At 40.8% G+C, this 26,638-nt stretch overlaps 1 protein-coding gene across 1 annotated transcript in view; it reads right to left on the bottom strand.

Moving 5' to 3' along the window:
• NCKAP5 (NCK associated protein 5) overlaps positions 1–26,638 on the bottom strand; it is a 776,078-nt gene that overhangs the window by 107,328 nt on the left and 642,112 nt on the right. Inside the window, exons 16-17 of the mRNA XM_049615277.1 lie at positions 16,323–16,424; positions 4,719–4,907 (exon numbers count right to left, since the gene is read on the bottom strand). Coding sequence (XP_049471234.1) covers positions 4,719–4,907; positions 16,323–16,424 — 291 coding nt within the window. The remainder of the gene's footprint in view (positions 1–4,718; positions 4,908–16,322; positions 16,425–26,638) is intronic.

The following is a 26,638-nucleotide window of genomic DNA, read 5'->3' as shown; positions in this document are numbered from 1 at the left end:
TCACAACTACAAAAAGGAAAAGTACGTGATTAGACTTGATTCTGGTGGTTCAGTATTCCTCTATAAATGCATACCTTAATTAATTAATGGTAATTAATCATTAACTATGTAGCAAATCTCTGCTTTGCCAGCTTCTGAGCTAAGTAGCCCATGATGTAATAAAGTAGTAGATAAGGACCCTGCCCTCAAGGAGCAAGCAAGCCAGCAGAGGAGAGGAGACTTGACACAAATAACCAGAAGTCAAGGGGGCAAACAAGGAGTATGAATGTAGTAGGAACTCCAGAAATTCAGAGAGAGGTCAAACCCCTGTTTGGAAAAGCCATGAGAGGCATATATGAAGATTTTTGGTGTGTGTGTGTGTGTGTGTGTGTGTGTGTGTGTGTGTGTCTGTGTTTCAAACCTCCCTAGCCCTAAACAAAGGATGAGTTTGCCTTGGCTGAAACCTAGGGGAAAGGATCTCCAGGTAGAAGAAGTGGGATGGCAAAGACCAAAATAGTGAAGATATGTTGAAGGTGCACTTAGGAAATAATCAGAAGAAAATATGACCTCATTGTACAGTATTTACAAGAGGTAGAGCGGGTAAATGGAAAAGCAAGTTGGTCCCTATATTAATGGTCCCTTCCATTCTAAAATTTGATAGTTCTGGGTCTTCATGACTTTCTTTGATAGAAGGGGAACATCTGTGAAACACATACGTACATCTAACAGTGGGACACTGGCTGCTAGAACCCTATAGTAATGATTTGCCTACTATGAAAGGTCAATTTTCTGTTCTTCATACCATCCCAAATAGTAGTGCTGATTTTGACTAAGAATGACACAGAAAAACCATTCTATCCTACACAGACCTTCATATTTCTCATAGTATTGCTAACCAGAAGTGGAGGGCAGAAGTAGAGAAGTAGCATTTACTGACCATCTGCTGTGTAGCAACCACTGGAACAGGGCTTTGAATTAATATTCAGAACAACACCATGAGGGAGACATTATCAATTCTGTTTTACTAGGGAGAAAACTGAGAGGCAGCATGGTTAGTCTGTTTAAGATTACACATTTAAGGAAGAGCTGGAACAAAGGTTTCAAAAGCTCTGATTTCCAGGGCTCTTCCTGGGACTCGGTTCCAAAGTAGCATTGCGGAGATTCAAACCCAGGCAGGCTGGCTCTCGAGCCTGCATACCCATTGGCAATGCTATGTGACTGGAGCCAAGTCTCTCTGTCCTCTTCTCTATATTGTCAATGTCATAATAGAGATCATACATAATCGTAGACAATCTTCACACCGCTCACACCCCTCTCTTGAATGGAAACTGCAGAGTTTTATCGCATACCAAGACTCAGGGAAATCGGTGGGATTTGGGCACTGACCTCAGTCTTTTTTTTTTTTTTTTTTAAGGTTATATGATTAAAGGTGAAGAACTTCTATGAGTGAATCTGGTGGTTTCAGACGTGTGCTCTGTGCCCACCTTGCCTAACAGTGCAACTTCTCTTGGCATCTCCATACCAGCTGCCCCCGCCCATAACTGACCACAAACCATGTGCAGAGGTTGAAAAAGTGTCAGAAACTTCACGTTGTAGCCTTGGCTTTTTAGTAATCTGTGAACATTTGTTTACATCTAAGACATTTCCATTAAAATTACTCTTGCTATCTATACCACATGGTGTTTATTTTTTTATCTGTTATTTGTTGATTGTTTTTAAGTCAAATTATATATTTTCTTTAGAAAACTCTCCAGTATCAGAAGTTGCTGTGGATAAATGCTATTTGGTGATGCCTCCCCTTTCCTCTCCTTTTCCTCTATGCCAATAAAACTTCTTTGGAAATCAGGAGAAATCCCATTAGTGAGTTTGGGTATTAGAGACCAACCAGTGGGAGGGCTGCCCCTCCTTGGGTTTCTAAGAAGCTCCATGATCCTGATAGTCACGTTCACAATAAGAAGAGAAGCCAGGCAAAAGTACCCTGCAAGAGCTTGAAAAAGGCAGATTTGTTAAACCCATAGAAGATGTGCTCAGCCGAGCTCACTCTGCCTCTTTAAAGCCTGGCTTCCTGAGGTTGGATTCATCCCAGGGCCAGTGACCATAAACCTCCCAGGGCCCAGCTCTCTATCCTATGGAAAACCAATTGAGGAATGTGGTTAATCTCACAGGATGGAGAGCTGGGCCCTGGGAGGTTTTATAGTATTCAGTAATTCAGTAATTTTTATCTAGTAAATATATAGTATTCAGTAATTCAGTAATATTATAGTATTCAGTAACATGAGAAAAGTTTGGAACAATCTGGAAACTTGAAAAAAAAAAAGCATGAATCTTCTATAGGAGAGATGAGGGAGGAGCCGGCATTTCCACAGGCAGCTTCATGCTGTGCCTGGAAAACAGCTGCTCTGGGAGGCAGTGCAGTTGGCTGAAGGATGCCGCTGATAACATAGGGGCCTAGGTTCCACGTCCATAGTCTTTTTCTATTTCTTGACTGGACAATGGTTTCACACAACTTTTTTTTTTTTTTAATAACATTCTTGGTCTTAATGTAACTAGTCCATCCCAATAATTTGAATAATATTTCAAGCTTGGCTGATTCAACAGGGCCATGACAGCAGAATGGCAAAGAGTGAAAGTTCTGGAACCAACTAGCCAGCTCTGCCACTTACCAGCTATGAGATCTTTGGCTAGTTACTTAATTTCTCAGTAGCCCAATTGCCTCATCTGTACAATGGGGGAATAGGCAAACCTACTTAAATAGGCTCTTATGAGCACTGAATGAGCCTAATACTTGTGAAATACTAAAAGAGCTGGGTGGCACATGGTAATTATTCATGAATTAGATCCAGATTCCTCCATGCAGAACAGCCTAATGCATCTCTTGCAGGCTTCCTTTCTGTTTCTATAGAAAAGAATATTAAAAAAATAATTGTGAATTATCAAAGAGCCATTGGTCACATATTTATTATTATGCAAGTTATTATTGTAGTCATGTGAAAATTCATAATACATGAATTTATTATGTAAGTTAATACTAAATGAGCACTTGGTACGTGGTAAGAACTGTAGAAGTTTCTTAAATAATATAAATTTAAATGTCTTTATGGGCTGGGTCTAGTTTGCTAGGTCCTTGAAAACTGGGACTATGTGAGATGTGACAGGTGTGCTGGTACTCCAATCCATTCTGATTCAGGACCTTATGAAATCCACAGATGACAGTCACCTGAGTGTGTAAAAATTACATAAGAACCTAATTTCTCCTTTCTCAGGGAAAAGGTTTCCCTAAAAGATTAAGGGTTGCTCGAATTGTAAGAATTTCAGGAAAAAGAAAAGAAAAAAAGGCAAGCAAGGCAAAGGACAAAAAGACAAAGGCTCTGAGGGGGGAAGGGGGGGAAAGGGGGAGTGAAGAGAACAGAGCAAGGGCTCTGGAGCCAGTGACAACCACAAAGAGAGGGAACATTCCTGACCATCTTCCCAGTTTGTTAAGAGTCAGGCTCCAGCAGCCATTATTCAGAACTTTGAACATCTACTCAGAAGGAACAACTTTGATAATACACACATGCTGTATTAGGAGTCTGAGTCCAAGGGAATAAGCTCTAAATTCCACTTTGAAATTTTTTCTGAGTTCTTGTTCAGAGTATGACAAAGCTACTGCCTCACTATTATTTTCTGGCAGTTATGAAGCCCTCCTGGCTTCTATGCTTCCAAATCATAAATGGGAGTTTACGCATATGATAGGAAAATGACCTCTGAAACTTCTGATTCAGGGTTTCCATTGTTGCGTACTTTCTGCTTTTCTTCAATATGGGGAAAGGGCAGAAGTAGCTCTTCCACACCCTCTGCTTATGGCAGCCTGCACAGATGCTTGTTCGCTTGTGAGGGCCCACCTAGCAGATGGGAGGCATCCAGCAGCAGGAGTTACCTAACAACCTGGTGAAAAAACTCCCGGCATCTAAGTCAGCGCATGCCTGCCTCCAGTGGAGCCACAGTCCCTGTCATCTACCATGGTATTTTCTCTCTCTGCCATGCCACCCTCCAATTTATAGTCAATTAGTGCTTTATGAGGCTATAAAACTGAGTAAAGGAGGTCAATATAATACATGCCATGCTTGAGTAGTAAATTCCTACAAAGCTAATGATACTTTGAAAACTTTCGGCCATTTATTCTGAGATGATGTACCATCCTCCCTATCATCTGGGAAGAAAACAACATTCGCTTTGAGTTCTCAAGGGATGCTTAGTCGGGGTTGGCTTGGCCAGTGGCCTTGCTCACTGTCATTTGCAGTGGGCATTAGCAAGTCTTTCTGAGCATCGCAGCAATAGAGAGTGTCCATAAAACTAATTGGAAACATCTGAGTTGGCCTGAAACATCGTCACTTTCATTAGGCCAGGGCTCTGGGTTCCAACTTGATATGAATCTATGAGCTTGGTGGGCTCCAGCAAAGCACAGAAGGAAACTGTCTTCTTCCTCCCAACTCCCTCCCATGCTGTCCAAGTCATTTGGGTTAAATCATCCTTCCACCCTTCACTTGCTGTGGGACTTCTGGAAAGTAACTTAACATTTCTGAGCCAGCTTCCTCTCCCATATAATGGAGGAAATGAGATCTCCCCATATAATTCTGTGAGCAGTAAATGCACAGGTACTCAACAAATGGTCATTCTCTTCCCACCATCCACCTTCCTGCCAGAAGAGGATTCTTTCCTGGCTCACTCTGATGCTAAATTGTCTCAAAAGGAGGCCTTACCCTTTTCCTGAGGTTCTTTCCATCATGCCATGTGTGGGAGGAGCCGCTGGAGTTCTCACTGCAGGTGCTCGAAAGAGACAGCTCACTGCTGCTGCAGCTGTTTCGAGGACAGAGATGACCAGGGATGACGATCCCCAAACCAGGGCATTTCAAAGCAGGGGCTCCTGATTTTGCATTTGGCTGGCATTCCTAAAAAAGCAGGACAGCTCTGAGCTAAGGCTTTGCTTAGGGGACAGTAAATACCAACTTGACATCACAGTGAGGTAGAAGCAAATGTAGCCGAGTGCTTCGAAGGACAGCTTTTGGGGTCAAACAGCCTAGAGGTCCAAATCTTGGCTCTGCCTCTTGCTAATATACTAGAAGGAATTATTTAATCCCTCAGAGCTACATTTGTTCTTAAAGTGAATAATGATACTATTATCATTACTGCCTACCTTATAGAGTTACCACAAAGACCAAATGGGGTTCTAGATCAGAAGCATATCACACAGTACCTGGCCTAAGTAGGTACTTGATTATGACGAACTGCCATCACAATGGCAGAAATATCACAATGGTAGTTTCCCACTTTCTCCAGTCAGATGGGTCAAATAATCAGATCCATATCAAGCCATGACCAATGGCACAAAAGAATGAAGACAGAGTAGCATCTTTGGCTGTAGGGTTCAAGAGCATGACCACTACACTGGGAGTTTAGTGACCTGGATCTCAGGCTGCATGTTACCCCTGGCAGGAGACACTGAGTAAAGAAAGCATTTAACTCCCATGCACCTCAGGGTCTTCCTTTGTGTGTGTGTGTGTGGGGGGTGGGGACAGTTCCACCAGATTGTTCTCCTGGCCCCACACACAGCATCATTCTGAGTCAGGAATCAAATACCCAGGAAGTCATGTCTAGTGGCACATCAAACTGAGGAATTAGGAGGTACTGTTGGAAAGGTTATGGAACTTTCCATATCATTTGGCCGTCTAAACGGTAAAGACTGCCACATCAACTAGATCTGGGTTCCATGCCGAAGACCCAGGTGGGGGCACAGGTGACAAAGTTGTAAACATCTAAGCACATCCTGACAGCCATATTCTTGGCCCCTAATTAACAGATGAAGCTCCATGAGCTGGACAAGCTAAATTAATTTAGCATCCTGATCACGAGAAGAAAGTCTCTCCATTACCGTCTCATTCCACTCTCCTATCTATATAAAGCTTTGTCTCAGAAGCTCTTTGATGGGGAACCATCTGTCTTTGTGTCATTCACAGAATGGCAAAGCCTCTTACTTATGCAATTTATTGACATTTTATGGGTGCCTTTATTACCTGAGTACTTATCACTGTTCTCCAAATGCAATTCCAGCTGACAGTGACTAAATCCCCACTGGAGGAAGGAAAGGCATGCTGTTCTGGGAGTACTCAGGGAACATGCTAACCCCCTGCATAAGTACAAAGGGTATATTTAATTTCCTCTCTAATCAATATCCATAACGCTTAATAAGGTTAGATTTTCAACATCAAGCATTGCCTGCTATCAATACTTCATTTTTGCTGCATAACAATCCCTTTAAGTGATCTAAATATGCCAAGAAATTTTACTATTCCATCCCCCACCCCCGAAATTTGGCTCTAAATAGCACTGAGAGGAGAAACTTGTCTTAAAATTCAGCATTCAGCAGTATCTGTTGATTTATGACCTTGTTACTGCTGCATGTAACTTACTTAAGGAGAGTTTATTATTTGCACCTTGACAGATGTCTACAACCAGTAGTGCTATTGCACAGGTTGCCTGACATCGACACTTCGGCCACTGCGTACATCTAGGACAAACTTTCAGAAGTAACACATTACACTCCCCTTCTACTCGTGCACTTTCCTATTTTCACCATCCCCAAACCTCTTTCATATTTTGTTGCTTGAGTAAGCAGGGTGGTGGTTTTATTTAGGACTGCCTCTGCTCTGGCAGACTGGTCTGTTCTCCAGAGGAAGATTGTGACTGTGTCCTGCGAGACCATCCAGATCTAAATTTTTCTTTTTTCTTTTCTTTTCTTTTCTTTTTAATGTTTATTCATTTATTTTGAGAGAGAGAGATCTGGGAAGAGGCACAGAGAGAGGGAGAGAGAGAATCACAAGCAGGCTCTGCATTGACATTAAGTAGCCCAACATGGGGCTGGAACTCATGATTCATGAAATCATGACGAGCCGAAATCAAGAGTTGGACACTCAACCATCTGTGCCACCCAGGTGCCCCTGATATAAACTTTTCTAATGGCCCTTTTCACACTCTGCATGGCTTTCGGTTACCGTTTGTACTCTACCTTTTCTCGAAGCACCGAAACTTCCATGATTTCCCTGTCTTTCCCACCTATTCCTTCCTACTATACCTATCAAAATTCTATCCATTTTTACAGCTCAACTCCATTCCCAGGACACTTTTTACAAATAAGCATCCTTGCCCAGTTGTTTCCCATGTGTGTACCTCCTGTATGGATGCTGGATTAAGGTGACAGGAAATTTAACCTCAGAGCTACCAAAGGAAGGAATTGCTGCATCTGCCTTTGACCATGAACTTGAGATGAGCCGATGTGATGGAGCATACTTCAGGGAGGTGGAGAAGACCTATTACTGTCATGTAGAGGCCAGTGGGGTTGGGGGTGCTTAAACAGAGAAGTATCTTCCAAGTCAGGCTTCCCATACTTCAGTGTGTACATGTATCATCTGGGATCTTGTTAAATGCAGATTCTGAGTAATTCTGAGGTGGAATCTGATGTGTAGTATTTTTGACAAGTTCCCGGGTGCTTCTATGCTGCTGTGCCAGGACTTTGAGTAGAGGGTCCCTAGGGGAAGGTATGAAAGAGGTCTACCTCTGATGTGGGTTGCTTGGTAGCAAGTTGTATTACCACACGGCCTGACCTGGACTTTGGAGCAGGATGAAGGGAATGGTCTGAGCCTACCCATGGACCAGTGCAGTGGGGAGAGAATATGGGTATGTGTGTAGGGGGGTGGGGGGGGGAATTTACAGGGTAATTCCTTAAAAGAAGAGGAAGGGTCAGTCCTCCATATCGGATATTCTCCCATATTTGCCCCACATTAGACAATCAATATTTGAAGGGACCTAGAATCAATATTTAATAAGGGACCTAGAATCTCTTACATCATGGCTGCAATGCGAGCTCCTTTTTCCTGAAGTCTCCTTCATCAGCACATGATTATCAAGCAGGATTATCTACTCCAGCGAATAACTAACTGCTGTGTGGTTGAGTGCTTGAACTCTAAGGCCATTTATTAGGTTTAAACTCTGGCCCTTCCACTTGCTAACTCCTTAACCTTGAGAAAGTTATTTAACCACTCCATGCCTCAGTTTCCTTATTTGTAAATGGAGATGATGAAAGTACATATCATACAAGATCACTGTGAAATCTGGACAGCCCCTGGCATACAGCAAAGCTTAGTAACATTTAGGTGTTCCTACTATTATTTTTTTTTTATATACGTGTGTCTTGACTCTCAGACTAAATCACAAGTTCACAGTCTCCCTAAGAGACTCTACGTTATACTTTCTTGTGGTGCCAGTATTGTCTGACACCTTGCACACAGGAACTGGACTGAGCAACAGCCAAAAGTGTGGGTGCCCTTTGGTTCTGGGAATTATTGATATGAAGTTCGGAGAGATATACTAGCAGATACTGCTCTTTGTTATCATTCCCCATCTTTGCCACGGTGTTCTGTGGCTGTGGCATAGTGCCGATTATGAAGAACAGAAGAGTGCTAAACGGCAGAAATCTTATTATTGCCCCAATACGGTTGGTGGGTACTGTGGTACATGAATTTTATGTATTGTGGGATTTCATCCTCACCACGATTCTCAGAAATAGAAAAGAAATATCATTATGCTCATTTCTCAGATGGGGAACTTGACGCACAGTGGCATTGCTGTCTTGCGTAAGGTTACCAAGCTAGTACAACATTCTGAAGTCAGGCCCACATCCTAGCCATTATTCTATGGCACCAAGTAAGGACCTTAACAATAAGCAGAAATCCTGGACATATACAGACCATAAAGTACCCAACAGGGAAGAGATCTAATTAGTAATAGATGATTATTATTAAAAAGATTTTTGGCCGAAAAAATGTATAGTGGTTTCCACTGTAACATTATCTTAATTATGTTGACTTCATTGGCAAAATACACCCCTTTTGCACTAGTTGAAATGTTTTTTTCTCATTGTGTATTTTAGATTACTACCTTGGGTGACTCATGCTTTAACATCCTTAGTGTGAGAAATACAAACAAAATCTGTAATTAAAAAAAAAAAATAAGGAGAGAGGACTGTCTACCCTAGAGAAACCGGGACAACCTGAGGGGCCATAGGTGGGTGATTGCGAACTAGGGGAGATAAAACGGGCTGTGTAGGCATGGAGAGGAGGGATCCCCTTCTGCAGAGAGACAAAGGGAAGAGAAATTGTGGCTGGGGAAGCATAGGACTGTATCTGGACAACAGAAAAAACATCAGATCGGGAAGGAGGGGGATCCCATCTGTAACTGCAGGTTAGAGGATCTCTAACTGCAGATCCCATCTTTGGACTGGGGCTGGTTGCCCTGTTCATGTACCTGGTGAGGAGGGAGCCACCTCCGGGTTCGGTGGTAGATCAGGGGCATGGTCCGCAGCAGGAGAAACCGGTCCCCTCCCCTGAAGTGCTGTGGCACAGGACAAAACCAGCCAGGACCACATATCAGGAGGCGTTTCCCTAGTACCGGGGTGCACAGAAAGGGAGTTTAAATCCCAGCCAAGCACCAAGGCCACAGAGTCAGAGAAGTGAGACAGACAGCCTAGTCTGTGCCCATGGCACAGTGAGGACGGCTTCAAAGGAGTGATTTGGGACACCAGGTTGTGGAGGAGACACTGGGGGGTTGCCATTTTTCTCCCACCACCACCAAGGCAGGGGTCTCAGGGAACTGACCTCGGGGCCCAGTGGAGGTGGGACCTGCCTACACCAAACCACGCCCCTCCAAGCCAGGTAACCGTGTATCTACTGGAGTGGGATAGATGTTGTGGAACCAGACACACCCCCTCCTCCAGACCAGTGCTTCTGCATTGCCTGGATTAATTCTAGGACAATTCTCACTATACAGATGTATTCTTCCTTCCATTTCTCCTTCTTATCTCTTCCCTCCTCTAGGCTGGTTACTATGGCTATTGGTTTGTTTAAACGGCCATATTTAATCCATTCTCTTGATACAGGTTCTTCTTTACATTCCTTTCTTTCTCTCTGGAATAATCAACCAGTACAGTTTCTCTGTCTGGGTAACTTTACCTTAGTTTCTTTTTCCCCTACCTCCTTATTTTCCTTTGTCTATCTTTGGATTAAGCCTTTTAGTTTCTCTGCCTGGTCATTGTTCATTTTTTCTTTTTCCCCCGCCCCTGTCATTTCTGTCTTTGTGTGTGCTCTTCCATCAGCACCACCTCCACCCTGTTCTTTACTTGTAGCTCATGTTTCTGGTTTTTTGCTTTTGGATTGTTTTTAGTTTTTTGATTTTGTTGGTTTGTTTTATTGGTTTGTGTGTCTGCATGTTTTTGTTTCCTGTTTGTCTGTCTGTTTTCCTTTCCAGGGCTACTTCAAGGAACAAATCTAAGTACATCTGGTAGAGGGTCCAAAACATCACTACAAGTAGGGAAATAAAATAACCAAAGTCACAACACCAGAGAGCAAGTAACACTCTCCAAAAAACACTTGCTGAAGGGCCAGGCCCTGGACAGTGTATGACCCTCTTTAATATAGCAGTGCTCACAGGTGCAGAACACATAACAAGCTTTTAAAAATCATAAGGACAGAAAACTAGCCAAAGTGATGAAACAGAAAAATTTTCCTCAAAAGAAATTCCAGGAAGAAATGACAGTTAAAGAATTGATCAAAAAAGATATAAGCAACATAACTGAACAAGAATTTAGAATAATAGTCATAAAATTAATTGCTGGGTTTGAAAAAAGCATAGAAGACAGCAGAGAATCTACTGCTGCAGATATCAAGGGATTAACAAATAGTCATGATGAATTAAAAAATGCTATAAATGAGGCGCAAAATAAAATGGAGGCAGCCACAGCATGGACTGAAGAGGCAGAGGGGAGAACAGGTGAATTAGAAGATAAAATTATGGGAAAAGAGGAAGCTGAGAAAAAGAGAGATAAAAAAAAAAAATCCAGGATCATGAGGGGAGAATTAGAGAACCAAGTGATTCAATCAAATGGAACAATATCCATATCATAGGAATTCTAGAAGAAGCGGAAAGAGAGAAAGAGGCTGCAGGTGTGCTTGAACAAATCATAGCTGAGAACTTATCCAATCTGAGGAAGGAAACAGGCACTGAAATCCAAGAGGCACAGATAACTCCCTTCAGATATAACTTGCATTGATCTTCTGCACAACATATCATAGTGACACTGGCAAAATACAAGGATAAAGAGAGAATTCTGAAAGCAGCTAGGGATAAAGGGGGCTTAACACATAAGGGTAGACACATAAGGGTAGTAGCTAACCTATCTACTGAAACTTGGCAGGCCAGAAAGGAGTGGCAGGAAATTGTCAATGTGATGAACAGGAAAAATATGCAGCCAAGAATCCTTTATCCATCAAGCCTGTCATTCAGATTAGAAGGAGAGATCAAGGTTTTCCAAAACAAACAAAAACTGAAGGAATTCATCACCACTAAACCAACCCTATAAGAGATCCTAAGGGGGGCTCTGTGAGTGAAATGTTGCAAGGACTAAAACGTACCAGAGACATCACTACAAGCATAACCTACAGATATAACAATGACTCTAAACCCATATCTTTCAATAATAACACTGAATGCAATGGACTAAATGCTCCAATCAAAAGACATAGGGTATCAGAATGGGTAAAAAAAGCAAGACCCATCTATTTTCTGTCTACAAGAGATTCATTTTAGACCTGAGGACACCTTCAGATTGAAAGTGAGGGGATGGAGAAACATCTACCATGCTACTGGAAGTCAAAAGAAAGCTGGAGTAGCCATACTTATATCAGACAAACTAGACTATAAGTTAAAGGTTGTAACAAGAGGTGAAGAAGGGCTAATGCCCTAATTACAGGGTTTGTCCATCAGGAAGAGCTAACAATTATGTATGTCTATGCACCAAATTTGGAAACACCCAATTATATAAAACAATCACAAACATAAGCAATCTTATTGATAAGAATGTGGTAATTGCAGGGGACTTTAATATTCCACTTACAACAATGGACAGATAATCTAGACAGAGAATCAGTAAAGAAACAATGGCCCTGAATGATACATTGGACCAGATGGACTTGACAGATATACTTAGAACTCTACATCCCAAAGCAGCAGAATATACTTTCTTCTTGAGTGCACATGAAACATTCCCCAAGATAGATCACATACTGGGTCACAAAACAGCCCTCAATAAATAGAAAAGAATTGAGATCATACCATGCACACTTTCAGATCACAATGCTATGAAACTTGAAATCAATCACAGGAAAAAGTCTAGAAAACCTCCAAAAGCATGAGGTTAAAGAACATCCTACTAAAGAATGAATAGGTCAACCAGGCAATTAGAGAAGAAATTAAAAAATACATGGGACAAACGAAAATGAAAATACAACAAACTAAACCCTTTGGGATGCAGCAAAGGCAGTCTTAAGAGGAAAATAAATTGCAATCCAGGCCTATCTCAAGAAACAAGAAAAATCCCAAATACAAAATCTAACAGCATACCTAAAGTAACTAGAAGCAGAACAGCAAAGATACCCCAAACCCAGCAGAAGAAGAGAAATAATAAAGATCAGAGCAGAAATAAACAATATAGAATCCAAAAAAACAGTAGAGATCAATGAAACCAAGAGTTGGTTTTTTGAAAAAATAAACAAAATTGATAAACCTCTAGTCAGGCTTCTCAAAAAGAAAAGAGAGAGGACCCAAATAGATAAAATCACTAATTAAAATGGATTTATTACAACCATTCCCTCAGAAATACAAGCAATTATCAAGGAATACTATGAAAAATTATATGCCAACAACTGGACAACCTTGAAGAAATGGACAAATTGCTAGACACCGACACACTACCAAAACTCAAACGGGAAGAAATAGAAAATTTAAACAGACCCATACTTAGTAAAGAAGCTGAATCAGTTATCAAAAATCTCCCAACAAATAAGAGTCTTGGACCACATGGCTTCCCTGGGGAATTCTACCAGACATTTAAAGCAGAGTTAATATCAATCCTTCTCAAGCTGTCCCAAAAATATAGACATGGAAGGAAAATTTCCAGACTCATTCTATAAAGCCAGCATTACTTTGATTCTAAAACCAAACAGATACCCAGCAACACAAAAGACTACAGGCTAATATCCCTAATGAATGTGGATGCAAAATTTCTCAACAAGATACTAGCAAATTGAATTCAACAGCATATAAAAAGAATTATTCACCATGATCAAGTGGGATTCATTCCTGGGCTGCAGGGTTGGTTCAATATTCACAAATCAATCAATGTGATACATCACACTAATAAAAGAAAAGAACCATATGAACCTGTCAATAATGCACATTTGACAAAATACAGCATCCTTTCTAAATAAAAACCCTCAAGAAAGTCGGGATAGAAGGAACATACTTAAACATCCTAAAAGCCATTTATGAAAAGCTCACAGATAATATCATCCTCAATGGGGAAAAACTGATAGCTTTCCCTCTGAGATCAGGAACACAACAGGGATGTCCACTCTCACCACTGTTGTTTAACATAGTGTTGGAAGTCCTAGCATCAGCAATCAGACAACAAAATGAAATAAAAGGCATCAAATTGGCAAAGAAGAAGTCAAACTTTTACTTTTCACAGATGACATGATACTCTACACGGAAAAACCTGACAGACTCCACCAAAAGTCTGCTAGCACTGATACATGAATTCAGCATAGTCGCAGGGTATAAAATCAATGTACAGAAATCAGTTGCATTTTTATACGCCAATAATGAAGCAGCAGAAAGAGAAATAAAGAAACTGATCTCATTCGCAATTGCACCAAAAACCATAAAATACTAGGAATAAACCTAACCAAAGATGTAAAAGATCTGTATGTTGAAAACCATAGAAATCTTATGAAAGAAACTGAAGAAGACACAAAGAAATGGAAAAACATTCCATGCTCATGGATTGGAAGAATAAATATTGTGTTAAAATGTCAATACTACCCAAAGCTACCTACACATTCAATCCAATCCCAATCAAAATTGCACCAGCATTCTTCTCAAAGCTAGAACAATCCTAAAATTTGTATGGAACCACAAAAGACCCCGAATAGCCAAAGTAATATTAAAGAAGAAGACCAAAGCAGGAGGCATCACAATCCCAGACTTTAGCTTCTACTCCAAAGCTGTAATCATCAAGACAGCATGCTATTGGCACAAAAACAGACATATAGACCAATGGGATAGAATAGAGACTCCACAATTGGACCCACAAAAGTATGGCCAACTAATCTTTGACAAAGCAGGAAAGAATAGCCAATGGAAAAAAGACAGTCTCTTTAACAAATGGTGCTGGGAGAACTGGACAGCAACATGCAGAAGAATGAAACTGGACCACTTTCTTATACCATACACAAAAATAAACTCAAAATGGATGAAGGACCTGAATGTGAGACAGGAAACCATCAAAACCCTAGAGGAGAAACAGGAAAAAAACCTCTTTTACCTCAGCTGCAGGAATTCCTTAGTCGACACATCTCCAAAGGCAAGGAAATTAAAAGCAAAAATGAACTATTGGGATCTTATCAAGATAAAAGCCTTCAGTGCTGTAAAGGAAACAATCAACAAAACTAAAAGGCAACTGATAGAATGGGAAAAGATATTTGCAAATGACATATCAGATAAAGGGCTAGTATCCAAAGTCTAAAATAATTTACCAAAACTCCACACCTGAAAAAAAATCCAGTGAAGAAATAGGCGGAAGACATGAATAGACACTTTTCCAAAGCAGATATCCAGATGGCCAACAGACACATGAAAAGATACTCAATGTCACTCATCATCAGGGAAATACAAATCAAAACCACACTGAGATATCATCTCATGCTGGTCAGAGTGGCTAAAATGAACAAATCAGGAGACTATGATGCTACAGAGGATGTGAAGAAATGGATCCCTCTTGCACTGTTGGTGGGAATGCAAACTGGTGCGGCCACTCTGGAAAACAGTGTGGAGGTTCCTCAAATAATTAAAAATAGAACTACCCTATTACCCAGAAATAGCACTGCTAGGAATTTACCCAAGGGATACAGGAATGCTGCTGCATAGGGGCACTTTTACCCCAATGTTTATAGCAGTGCTTTCAACAATAGCCAAATTATGGAAAGAGCCTAAATGTCCATCAACTGATGAACGGATAAAGAAGATGTCGTTTATATATACAATGGAATACTATTTGGCAATGAGAAAGAATGTAATCTAGTCATTTGCAGCAACATGGATGGAACTGGAGGGTATTATGCTAAGTGAAATAAATCAGGCAGAGAAAGACAGATACCATATGTTTTCACTCATATGTGGATCTTGATAAACTTAACAGAAGACCATGGGGGAGGGGAAGGGAAAAAAAATGTTACAGAGAGGCAGGGAGGCAAACCATAAGAGACTCTTGGATACTGAGAACAAACTGAGGGTTGATGGTGGGTTGGGGAGAGGGGAAAGTGGGTGATGGGCATTGAGGAGGGCACTTGTTGGGATGAGCACTGGGTGTTGCATGGAAGCCCATTTGACAATAAATTATATTTTAAAAAACAAAAATGGATGAAAAAAAAAGGAGAGAGACAGAGTGAACGAAGGCAAGAGTTTCTTGGATATAAATTGCACACTTAAAAAATTCCTGACCTTAAGGCCATATTATAGATTGGAAGGCATTAATGTCTTCATGAATGTTTAAAGTGACAGCATTCCACTGAAATTTAATTCCAATCTAAATTGAGAATATTTACCTTTGATATAGAATATCCTATCTACATTGATAAAGTTATACAACAAAATCAAAAGCCAATTATCCACAAATGTTCATCTGTCACTGTTTTAAGCCTAACATTTTTCATTACATATTTATTTGGCTCTTGTATTTTTCAAGTTACTTTCTTTATGTCAATGAGAGTTAAAAGCCATGCTGGTTAAAGTTTTGCCAAATAAGCACAAAGCTAACCCTAGCTAAAAAAAAATGTACAGCCCATGAATTTTTAAAAGTTCATACATAATATATCATAAAAGTAGGATGAATAATATAGGACATGGGCTTTAATAAAAAGCTCCTTGACCATTTCTCAGAGACTTTGAGATGTAATCAATACCCAAAAAGGTATCTTGGGGACAAAGTCAAGATTTATGATATTTTTGCCAAGAGTGACACTTTCTGCTTACTCTATCAGCTGGGGGACATAATATTGAATTTCAGAGAACACAAGAAAGGAAGGTATTTTTATCTGCCTGACAATGCTTCAAGGATGCGCTTTATGGTTCACTTGTGACATCATATTTGATGGAAGGAAAATAACCTGAACAAGCATTCTGAAGGCAAGAGGGAAACTCACATGAATCTCAACATCAGTTCGTGACTGCGTCAGACTTCGGCTTCTTTCCACGTCTGAGAGCAAATCTCCAGATGAAAGATCTAAGATGCGTGAGTGAAGTTTCTAGGTAAAAAGCAGAAATGTTGCACCGTGGTGATTTAATTGTTTGTTTCCAAATCCTGCCTTGGCCAGCTAAATCTCAAAGGAGTTGACATTTCTAGATTAGATAATACATGTCCTAACCCAAAACATTTATTCTAGTTTATGAGCAAGCCATATGTATGTATGTGAAAACTATAGCTTATAAATAGTAATCACACTCTCACTGTCTGTCAGTTGTGCTGGAAAGTATTAGTAGGAAAAAATAAGTAGGAGGAAAAATGTGAATCATCCAATACACTTACTGGCTAGTATGAAAAATAACTTTCGATATTCACATTAGAAAACAATCACCATGTTAACCTTATTATGTTGAATAGTGGTTAAAATCTGAGCAAATAATTATAAAAGTGACCTTATTTCTAAACAGCATTGATCTTGTAAAATCTTCCCTTGGATACATTTTAACTCAAAGTCATTAATGTCATCTGTTAGGAACAATTAATGTGAATAGAAAATAATTGCATCTGGGAGCTGGGGACGTGGAGGATTTTGCGCATTAATATTCACATGCTATTTGATTATATACTCAATTCTTTATTTCAGCTTTGCTTGGGAGGCCTGCTAAACCAGGGACATTTCACTATATTAATCTTTATACTAATTACTAAGGCTTTTCTGTGGACATTAAATTTGATCTGTTTAATTGCAAATACAATAAAACTCATGATTTATGTCTAATGTTTCTGCAAGGCTGATGACATTTTAAAATGGTACTTGTAGCCTGGTTTGTCTTGGTTACAGCTTTTGTGACTTCAGACACTAAAAAATCGAATTGAGTAAGTAAATAATGTGGCTAGGCGTGCTTCCCTCACCTCTGAAAAGTTTTTCAATTACTTTTTCTCCCTGGAAAGGCCTTGCTGCATACAGATGTTGATCCAGGAAATGTCTGAGCTTCTGTGTCACTAATTAGTGTTAGGATCATCTTAGAGTACAGGGGTGGCCCCACCGGTCACTCTGTTCTTGCAGATGTGCCATTGTCAGCAGGAACCCTAAACTCCACTAAAATGAGTCACATTCACTACGTTCTCCATTTGACTCCCCTCGGACTGAACTTGCATGACAGCCCCTATGTGTGTGGTTAGTTGGCCACTCAACGAACATGCCTTCAGCACCTGCTGGAGGATGAGCGCTGAGGTAGAACTGTGCTGCATCCCTCAGCAGGAGGGCATATTTTCTATTATGGATCATTGTCCTCCTTCCCAGTGAAGCTCTAAATCACTATTTTCTTCAAATCAAAAAAAAAAATAAGTTTTTTAAAAATGTTTATTTATTTTTGAGCGAGGGAGAGAGAGAGGAAGACATATAATCCAAAGTGGGCTCCAGGCTCTGAGCTGTCAGCACAGAGCCTGATGCGGGGCTCAAACTTACAAACTGTGAGATCTTGACCTGAGCCAAAGTCGGATACTTAACTGACTGAGCCACCCAGGTGCCCCTAAACTCTATCTCTACCCCCATAGTGGGGATTAAACTCACGACCCTGAGATCAAGAATCACATGCTCTACCAACCTATCCAGCCAGGCGCCACCCGCCAACCCCCCACCCCCCCGCCAAATTTTTTAATGTTTACTTATTTTTTAGAGAGAGATAGCACAAGTGGGGGAGGGGCAGAGAGAGAGACGGAGACACAGAATCTGAAGTAGGCTCCAGGCTCAGAGTTGTCAGCACAGAGCCCGATGTGGAGCTTGAACTCATGAACCATTAGATCATGACCTGAGCCAAAGTCAGATGCTTAACTGACTGAGCCACCCAGGCACCCCCACTGTTTGCTTTAGACCAATACTTGTGCTTTCCTCAATCTGTGTTTGTGGGGCTCCTTTGACCAAAAAGGGCATAAATTTTAAACTAGCTGCCTGTTATTTTGAAAATTCTAACTTTTTCAAAAGAGCTAAGACATCAATAGGTCACTAGAGTCAGGATGTTGTTTCTGTGCAATTTTTAGAATCCTTAGCTTGAGCTCCCTCTAGAAACTGAGTCAGCTGGGGGCAATAGTCATTTAATCCCCGGGACCTATCACAGTGTGTAATAGTAAGTAGCAAGTACCCAACTGATGCTTGTTATAGTCTATAAAGAAAAAGATGTCTTTGTATTTTTTCTACCCACATATACATTTTAAAGATTGAGAGACTGCCAAAAGAATGATAATGTTTTGAGACATAAGGATCCATTTATCAATATGCAAACAGTCCAAGTTATAGGAAATGACATTCAAGAAAAGAAATGATGATTTTGAGTGGTATATCATGTGATATTGGGGAAGAGTCCTTCTAGGTTAGCTATCTGATGTAATTTGGTTCATGGTTGCTCTTCACTCCTTATCAAATATATGATGTCATCCTTTGCTTTCTGTGTGAATCTGTGTATGTATAAATGCATCCTCCTAAATGATGTTATATTTTAGCAGTTTATATCCAAATGTTCACTTCCCCTCAATTGAAATTAGTAACATGGTGTGGGAGAGGGGGCAGGTCCTAGGACAAGGGGCCAGGTGATCTGAGTTCCAGCTCTGTCTAAGAGTTTTACCAGATCTTGGGAATGTAACTGCATCTCTGTCTCTGATTCCTTGCTGGGTATGGAGGGATGGAAGTGGCTACTTAACCTACCCCACAGGTAGGGAGAGGTGTTGCCATGGTTAGGAACAAAAACAGACAGGACAGTGTGTGGAAATTCACACAGCCTTACACCAATTACTGGTCAAAACTGAGAGTTGTTGGTAGGTAATTTCTTAAATGCTAAGGTACACATGGATCCTCTGTTGTTAGAGTTTCCACACATGTAAGGCAAAGTTCCACATATGCAAATACAAATTGACTTGGGAAACAAAATCTATTTCTGTGTTAAGGCAGTAGGCAAGAAAATGGTGGGTAAATATCATCTTTTCACACAATTTGCCTTAAATAACCAAGAAAGCTCAAAAGTCCATATATGTTACATTTATTTTTTGTTGTTGTTACATTTCTTATAAGAAGAATTTTTATGAAAGGCTTATATTTTCACATATGTATAGGTATATATAATACCCTAGTGAACATATTCTCATGGACACACACATACAGGGTGTACAAGAGAATAAGCACATCACTTTTCAAACTGGTACTGTGATGTTATCTGTGCTTAGTAACGATCTTGGCGTGGAACACCTGGGTGGTTCAGTCAGTTAAGCATCCAACTTTAGCTCGGGTCATAATCCTGCGGTTCGTGAGTTTGAGCCCCACATCGGGCTCTATGATGACAGCTCAGAGCCTGGAGCCTGCTTCAGTTTCTGTGTCTCCCTCTCTCTCTGCCCCTCCCCTGCTCGCATTCTATCTCTCCCTCAAAGATCAATAAATATTAAAAATACATAAATAAAGATCTTGGTGCAAAGTAGGTAGAATATAGGTATGGGGAATTCAATTAAAGTTATTGTCAGAAAGAGTATAACTGACAGGAGAATACTGTGACCTCTTGAAAGAAGTCTCCCTGCTTAGTTAGAGGGAAAATTCTCAGCACATACCTATCTATAGTTCATGTTCACAGCTAATGTCCATCTGGATAAAATCTCTCACCTGAAATAATTCAAATTTATAATTTTTAACCTGAAAATCGAGAGGAATCTTGGATTGAGACGTGAGTTTTTAAATGTTTTAGACATGAGAGGTAGCAAGATTATTCAGTAGAGGTTTAAAATTGACCTCACATCACCTCTTATATTATCTCAGTAACTTAGATTCCACTTGGTGTTAGAAATACAGATTCCCAGCCTCACACATTTCCAAACCAGAGGTCAGTGAGATCTGTTTGCTCAAATGCTCCCTGTGATGGAGACAGTCTACCCCTCCCTTCCTTCCAGACTGGTATTATCCAGTCCCTCTCACTTCTGAGCTGATGCTTTTGTCTATCTTCTCATGGCACACCTTCCGTGCTCCTTCCCACCCACCTAAAAACCTGCTCATACCTCAGGATTGCATTAAAACCCTACCTGTAAGGTTGTCTGTCATCAGTAGCCCATACTGGATTCCACACTTAGCCAGATGATACCCCTGGCCCATTTTGGCCCTGAACCTGAGGGCCATGATGGCTGAATGGCTCCTGTATGTAGGGTCTATTTTCCTAACAGGGTGATCAGCTCTATGAGAATGCAGGTCCAGCCCTGTATTTCTGCTTTGTCCCTGTGGCAGGGACTGGCTAAGTGTCATGGAATGGATTTCCTCTTTTCTCTGGGCACATAGTTAGATGGCATTTCCCAGCCTCCTTTGCAGTGAGGTGTGGCCATGTGACATAGTTAGTTCTAGTCTGTGGAGTGTGAACCAAAGTGATGTTGTTCCTGGCCCAGGAATACCTTTGGTGTGTGGTGTGCTAGGCTCTTTCCCCTCCACTGGTTTGATGCAGCCAACTGAGCATAGCAATCTTGTAAACCATGTGTTAAAGATGGAGCCACCAGGGAGAAGGAATTTGTGTTCCTGAATTGCCGACTGAAAGGGTATCACCTAGGGACCAGAGATAACTTTTTGGACTTTCAATGAGGAAGAAATAAATGTGTACTGGGTTTGAACCATTATTCACTTGGGGGTTTGCTATCATGATTAATATTAGCCTGGCTGAGATAGTCCTCCTCTGAGATAAGCACTCTGTAACATACAGGATAGCCACTCCATCAGTCAGTCAACAAACACAGATTCACATACACACATACACACTACACATACAACACATACATAGTCACACGTGTATATAGGGTTAGGTCAGCAGGCCAAGGGGACTTCTCCCCCTGAGGACTTTCAGCTTCACAGGGAAAAGGCGTGCTTTCTGTCACTATGTAGAGACAGGGGTGGGGATTTATGTGATGTGCTAAAGTGTATTGCAATCCATAGTCAGAACACTCCCTCATGCCAGTATAAAATACCAAGCTCAGCTCTGGGGGGCCTGGTGATGCTGGGGTGGCTAGTGCCAGAACCACACCAGGTCACTGATATTTGGTGGATGACCCTGTCTTGGGTCTGCCCACAGTATGTTCTCTGCACGGTTCTGAATCTGTAATTCAAAGCAGAGAAACGTTCCCTTTGACAGACTGTGCCCAGGGCCAGCCGCTCTGTATCTGGTGGGATGAGGGCAGAGTGGCCCCTTCAGAGCAGCAGATACTGATTTGGCAGCTCGCCAGTTAACGATGGTAGTGGAGACTGGACGTGGCGGTGCACTTGGGCCTTCAGAGCTGGGCTAGGGGACCAGTTTCCCTTTTCCTGTTTCTCTCCTCACTCACGGAGCTGCAGTTCTCCGGCGCTCAGTGAAGACTGTGCATTTAATAGAATTCTGCCTCTGGGTTTTTGCTGAGGATGGAAATGAGGTCTTCACTGTAAGGCCGCTGATTTCTGAGGTCAGGAAAGCACTGAATCCTCATTTAGTGGCACAAGGTGAGGGTAAAAAGTATATCTTTATCTGAGAAGTTTGGGCAGCGTGGGAAACCAGGCTGGAAACATCAAGTGGAGCAGGGTGATAGAGCAGGTTCTGTGTCCATCAATGTGAAAAGGAACGTGTGGGTTTTTTCATGCCAAGATCTCAGAAGTTATTAACTCAGTGTAAAATGTAAAGAGGAAAGGGCTTTCTTCCTTTAGTCTGATTCGGTGAGAGAATTATTCTAGGCTTATAATCACTCATACAATTTATTCTCCCCTCTAACTATGAAAATCCAAATATTGTAAAAAAGAGAAGTTATGGGAGTGGATATGGTGTACATATGATTAATGGGTTCTACCAACATGAGTAATTTAGGCTCAGCAGCAGAGGTAGAAGTGAATTAGTGTTTTTAACGTGATTTGCCTCAATACCCTTGATTTACTTGACCTTGGTATATACTATTGTGTGGATATCCAGAATTCTACCTCAGACCTGTTGTATATTCTCTCCAGAGTTGCTTTTTTCTCTCTGTGAAAAAAGTCTCTCAGTTAAAGGGGATGGCTTCAAAGCATAAGAGACTGTTAAAAACTGAGAACAAACTGAGGGTTGATGGGGGGTGGGAGGGAGGGGAGGGTGGGTGATGGGTATTGAGGAGGGCACCTTTTGGGATGAGCACTGGGTGTTGTATGGAAACCAATTTGACAATAAGTTTCATATATTAAAAAAAATAAATAAATAAAGGGGATGGCTTCTGTGCCCACAATTCCTGAATTCCTGTTTTATTTATCAAGTGAAAAGGTCTGTTAATTGCCACACGAACTACTGCTAAACCTTCTTTAGTGACATTTCCCTGAATTCTGTTCACAATATGCTCCACCCATTTGAAGGTATCTTCTACTCTCAAAAGTGCATGGCAGGATATTTAGAAGAAAGATGCAAGAATTTTTCAAAATCTGCCCCCTCACCATTGGCATCTTTAACTGTTCAGCATCCAGCCCACGAGATGGGATATCAGGGCGTCCTCCTCCCCTCTTCCTGCCTGCTCCTTTGCTGCGCACTGCTGTTCCCACTCTCTTGGCTGGCTGCTCGTTTGAACTTGGACTTTTTTAAGGGATCACCCTCACTTGCAAATCTAGTGGCCTGGATCCTGGGCTGATTTCTTGAGTGGAAGAACTCATTGCTTTTTCAGCTCCAGCTTTGTTTGCTGATCACCCTGACTCCACTTTGAAGAGCTCATCTCAACTCACAGCCTCCAGAAAGCTTCCTCGAGCCCCACTCCTGCTCCCTCAACTCAGCCCCAGGTTGGCCCTGGGGCTCCTGTTTCATCTCCTTTAATCCCACCACATGGGAAGCAAGTCTGGAGTGCACTATTATGAAAGCCTCTGAGCGTCTTTTGATACTCCTAACTTCAGACGATTTCCTGCAATTTCACCACCTTTCTGGATAGCCTCTGTTACAGGGGCAGAAAACACAAGTGGTGGATTTGGTATGTTTAAGAGACGTGTTCTAAATATGGCTCTGAGCTAGACATAACAAGGTGAATAAGCTTTGTTCCTCCTGTTGGATAACAAGGCAATTTTCATAGGTATGTGTAGGCTCCGGAAGGAAGTTCAAAGAACTATCAATAGTGTGGAGACTGATTAAGATAATTTCTCCTTGGAAGCTTTACTCACCAGATTATTATCCAAAAAAAACCAAAACCAAAACCAAAAACAAACAAAAAAAACCAAAAACCAAACCAAAACAACCAAAAAACAAAGTTTTACTTTATGCACATACTTAGACTTAATATTTTTGCCATATTCAGGAAATGTGATTTTTCATCAGCCCTTCCAGATACCATCAGGAGAGCAGACCCCTGGTTCACATGTTACAAGTTTCATTCCATTTCATTAAGAATTTATTATAAAACAGAATATGACATAACTGTATATTACATAACTGAGTATAAATGATCATTTCTTAGATTCACAAAAATTTGAGCCTAGGACAAAATCTTTTTGGATAAGAGCTGATGTTTAATTAATTATGCCATTATTTCCATTTTTGGATACAAAAATAAAACATAATATCTGCATTCAGCCACCTTGCTGATGCGACAGAGTATGGTTTTCAAATGTTCTCCTGGAAGCTTTTTAAAAAACACTTTCACCAAGATTTGATCTCACTTCAGAGTCTGAAATTTTATCTCTCTCTCTTTTTTTTTAACCACATACAACAGTTCTTGCTGCAATTATATTTTTCCCAACAACTTCTAGACTTGCCCTGAATATAAATCTTTAGATGCCCTGGGTACATTCTGTTTCACTCTGGATGCCTCTGTAAATGACATGGTCCTACATCCTCTTTTCTACTTCTCTGGGATCGAAGGTTATAAAATACTTTTGAAACAATTATTCCAGAACTATATTCAAAACCTTCTTTAAGGGTCTCTGCTACCATGACAACCTGATTATCTGGTGGCTGCCTAAGGGAGCATTTGGGTTTGGTGACTAGGAAGTTCATTTGGGCACTTCTGCAGCTTAAACTGATGACTGGAGTATCTCAAATCTGTCCTGTCCTCTGAAACTCCATTAACAGTGCCCCGAGGACCCACAGGGTGAGAACCAGCAGGAAGATGAATGGAGATGAAAAGAGCAGACCTTGCCCTTGGGAACCTCCACTCTAATTAGTTCAACAAGAAGCATTTATGAAGCATCTACTGTGTACAGAGTCTCGACTATGAACTATGAACAGACTCAAGGAAGCTCATTAGTGGAGCTCACTCAATATCAATGAAGAGCCCACAGAGATGAGACAAAAAAAAAAAACATAAGAATTCTTAAGGCAGAATATGCAAAAGAGATCATGGTAGAGTAAGGGTGATACGAGGCAGAAGTGGGGAGGGATGGGGGTCAGCCTGGTAACACAGTTACATATGAGTAAGATAACGTTCTGTGTAATAAATGTTCACACAACAGGGGCTTAGTTCTCACTCTCAAGCTTCCAAACCTCTTGGTCTCTTTATAGAAAACAACAACAAAAAAGATTCAGAAATATTTAATATGTAACAGCGAAGTGGCAGAATGTTGGGAGTGTAGGGTTAGGGGTTCCACAGCAGGCCACCTGTGGGCAGGTGGGGAGCCAGTTCCGAAGAGTGATTCACACTTGCTTGCCTGTGAATAATCTCAAGACTCTCTGAAGCTTTCCTTTTGTGTTCTTCCCTGACTCTGATCTGAGACAGGAAATGATTCAGCACAGCCTGAGCCTATTCTGGGATCTAAGAGATACAGAAGTGCGGTGAAACTTCCATTTTTATCACTAATTACTTTAACAGGTACTTTAATAAGTGCTTGCCAATTGCCCCTGCTGTTTTGTAAAATTATCTACACTGCATTTTACATTTTTAATCAAGCTTTATTTTTGAGAAGTTTCCTGGATTGCTGAAGCTTTTGCTTTTTACATGTAGGGGGACAAATTTTCCCTCTGATTTCATAGAACTAAAGAAATTAGGCAGGGGTCGGGGGTAGGGGGGGACCTGGCCTGCTATTTTTACCAGGCCTATTGGAAATTATGGTGGTGGCCACTGGAGTCGAACACACCATTTCTTAGGAAGAAATGAATCACTTCCTGCCCTGTGGGGTACGAAGGCTCTGTATGAAGTCTCTGCCCTGAATCTCTATCTCATGGATCCTCACGCTAAATGTGGAAGAAGTTACTATCTTAACTTTTAGGGATGAAGAAATTCAGGTAACCAAATCTAAGGAAGGGATCCAAAGTCAAAAGGTTATATTCCAGTAAGAAGTAGAGCCAGGATTCTTTCTCAGATATGTGTCCTTCTAAGTCCAGACTTCCACATTCCGTTTGCTTCTCACGCGAAGAGAGGGAATTGGTCTCTTTTGCAAGGTGAGTTGTTTATTTCTGCTAAGTGTTTAGCCCATAATTTGGGTCACTCCCATCAGTAGCTGTAGACATTTTCTGAGCTGTGTTTAGCATCAGGTATGTCTTTCACGTATATTATTCTTCGAAACGCTCATCATCACCCATAGTAAGGACATCATCATTCCCATTTTATAGGTAAGAAATTAGGTACAGAAGCTAAAAATCTTGTCTAATGTCACATAAACAGTATCCCAGGTAGTATGAGTGCAGGGTTCATTCTCTTAATTTCTATAATTGGAACTGGCTTATGATGGTTCGTTATATAAAATTTACAAAAATAGCAATACAAATTAATTAGATGACAAGACAAACCATGTAAGATTAAAAAAAGAACTACCTTGAAGTATAATGTAATACCTTCCCTTACTACACTCAAACATCATTAATTCATTTATCAAAAAACATACTTTCATTATTATTATTTCATTATTATTATGATCGGTAATTTTATTGGTACTGGTGATGTTTTTATTTCCTCTTTAGAGCTCCACATTCTTTCTGGAAAACACAATTTTGTATATAAATTCGGATCTAACTTAAAATAAAACTAACGAGAAAAACAGCAAACATTTATAGACTACATGCCAGGTGCTATGCTTAGTGCCCTTATTATTTTTTTCTAATTTAATCCTTATACTCACCTCATGAGGTAGAAACTATTATAACTTTGATTTTTCAAATGAGAAAATTTAAAGAACAAGAGCAGGTGAGGTACTGTTCAGTCAGGGATTTGAACCTGGACTCATATGTCACGCCTGCCTGTGATAGGGTCCCCTCTCTAAGGAAAAACACAACAAAATAAAAACCTCAAGGCAATCTGGCTATACGCATACCTGACAACATCCCTCACGACCTTCTAACATGAGACCACTTAATCAGACCACAT

The sequence above is a fragment of the Panthera uncia genome (assembly GCF_023721935.1).
Source record: "Panthera uncia isolate 11264 chromosome C1 unlocalized genomic scaffold, Puncia_PCG_1.0 HiC_scaffold_3, whole genome shotgun sequence".
Taxonomy (NCBI): domain Eukaryota; kingdom Metazoa; phylum Chordata; class Mammalia; order Carnivora; family Felidae; genus Panthera; species Panthera uncia.
This window is presented reverse-complemented; position numbering and strand designations above follow the sequence as displayed.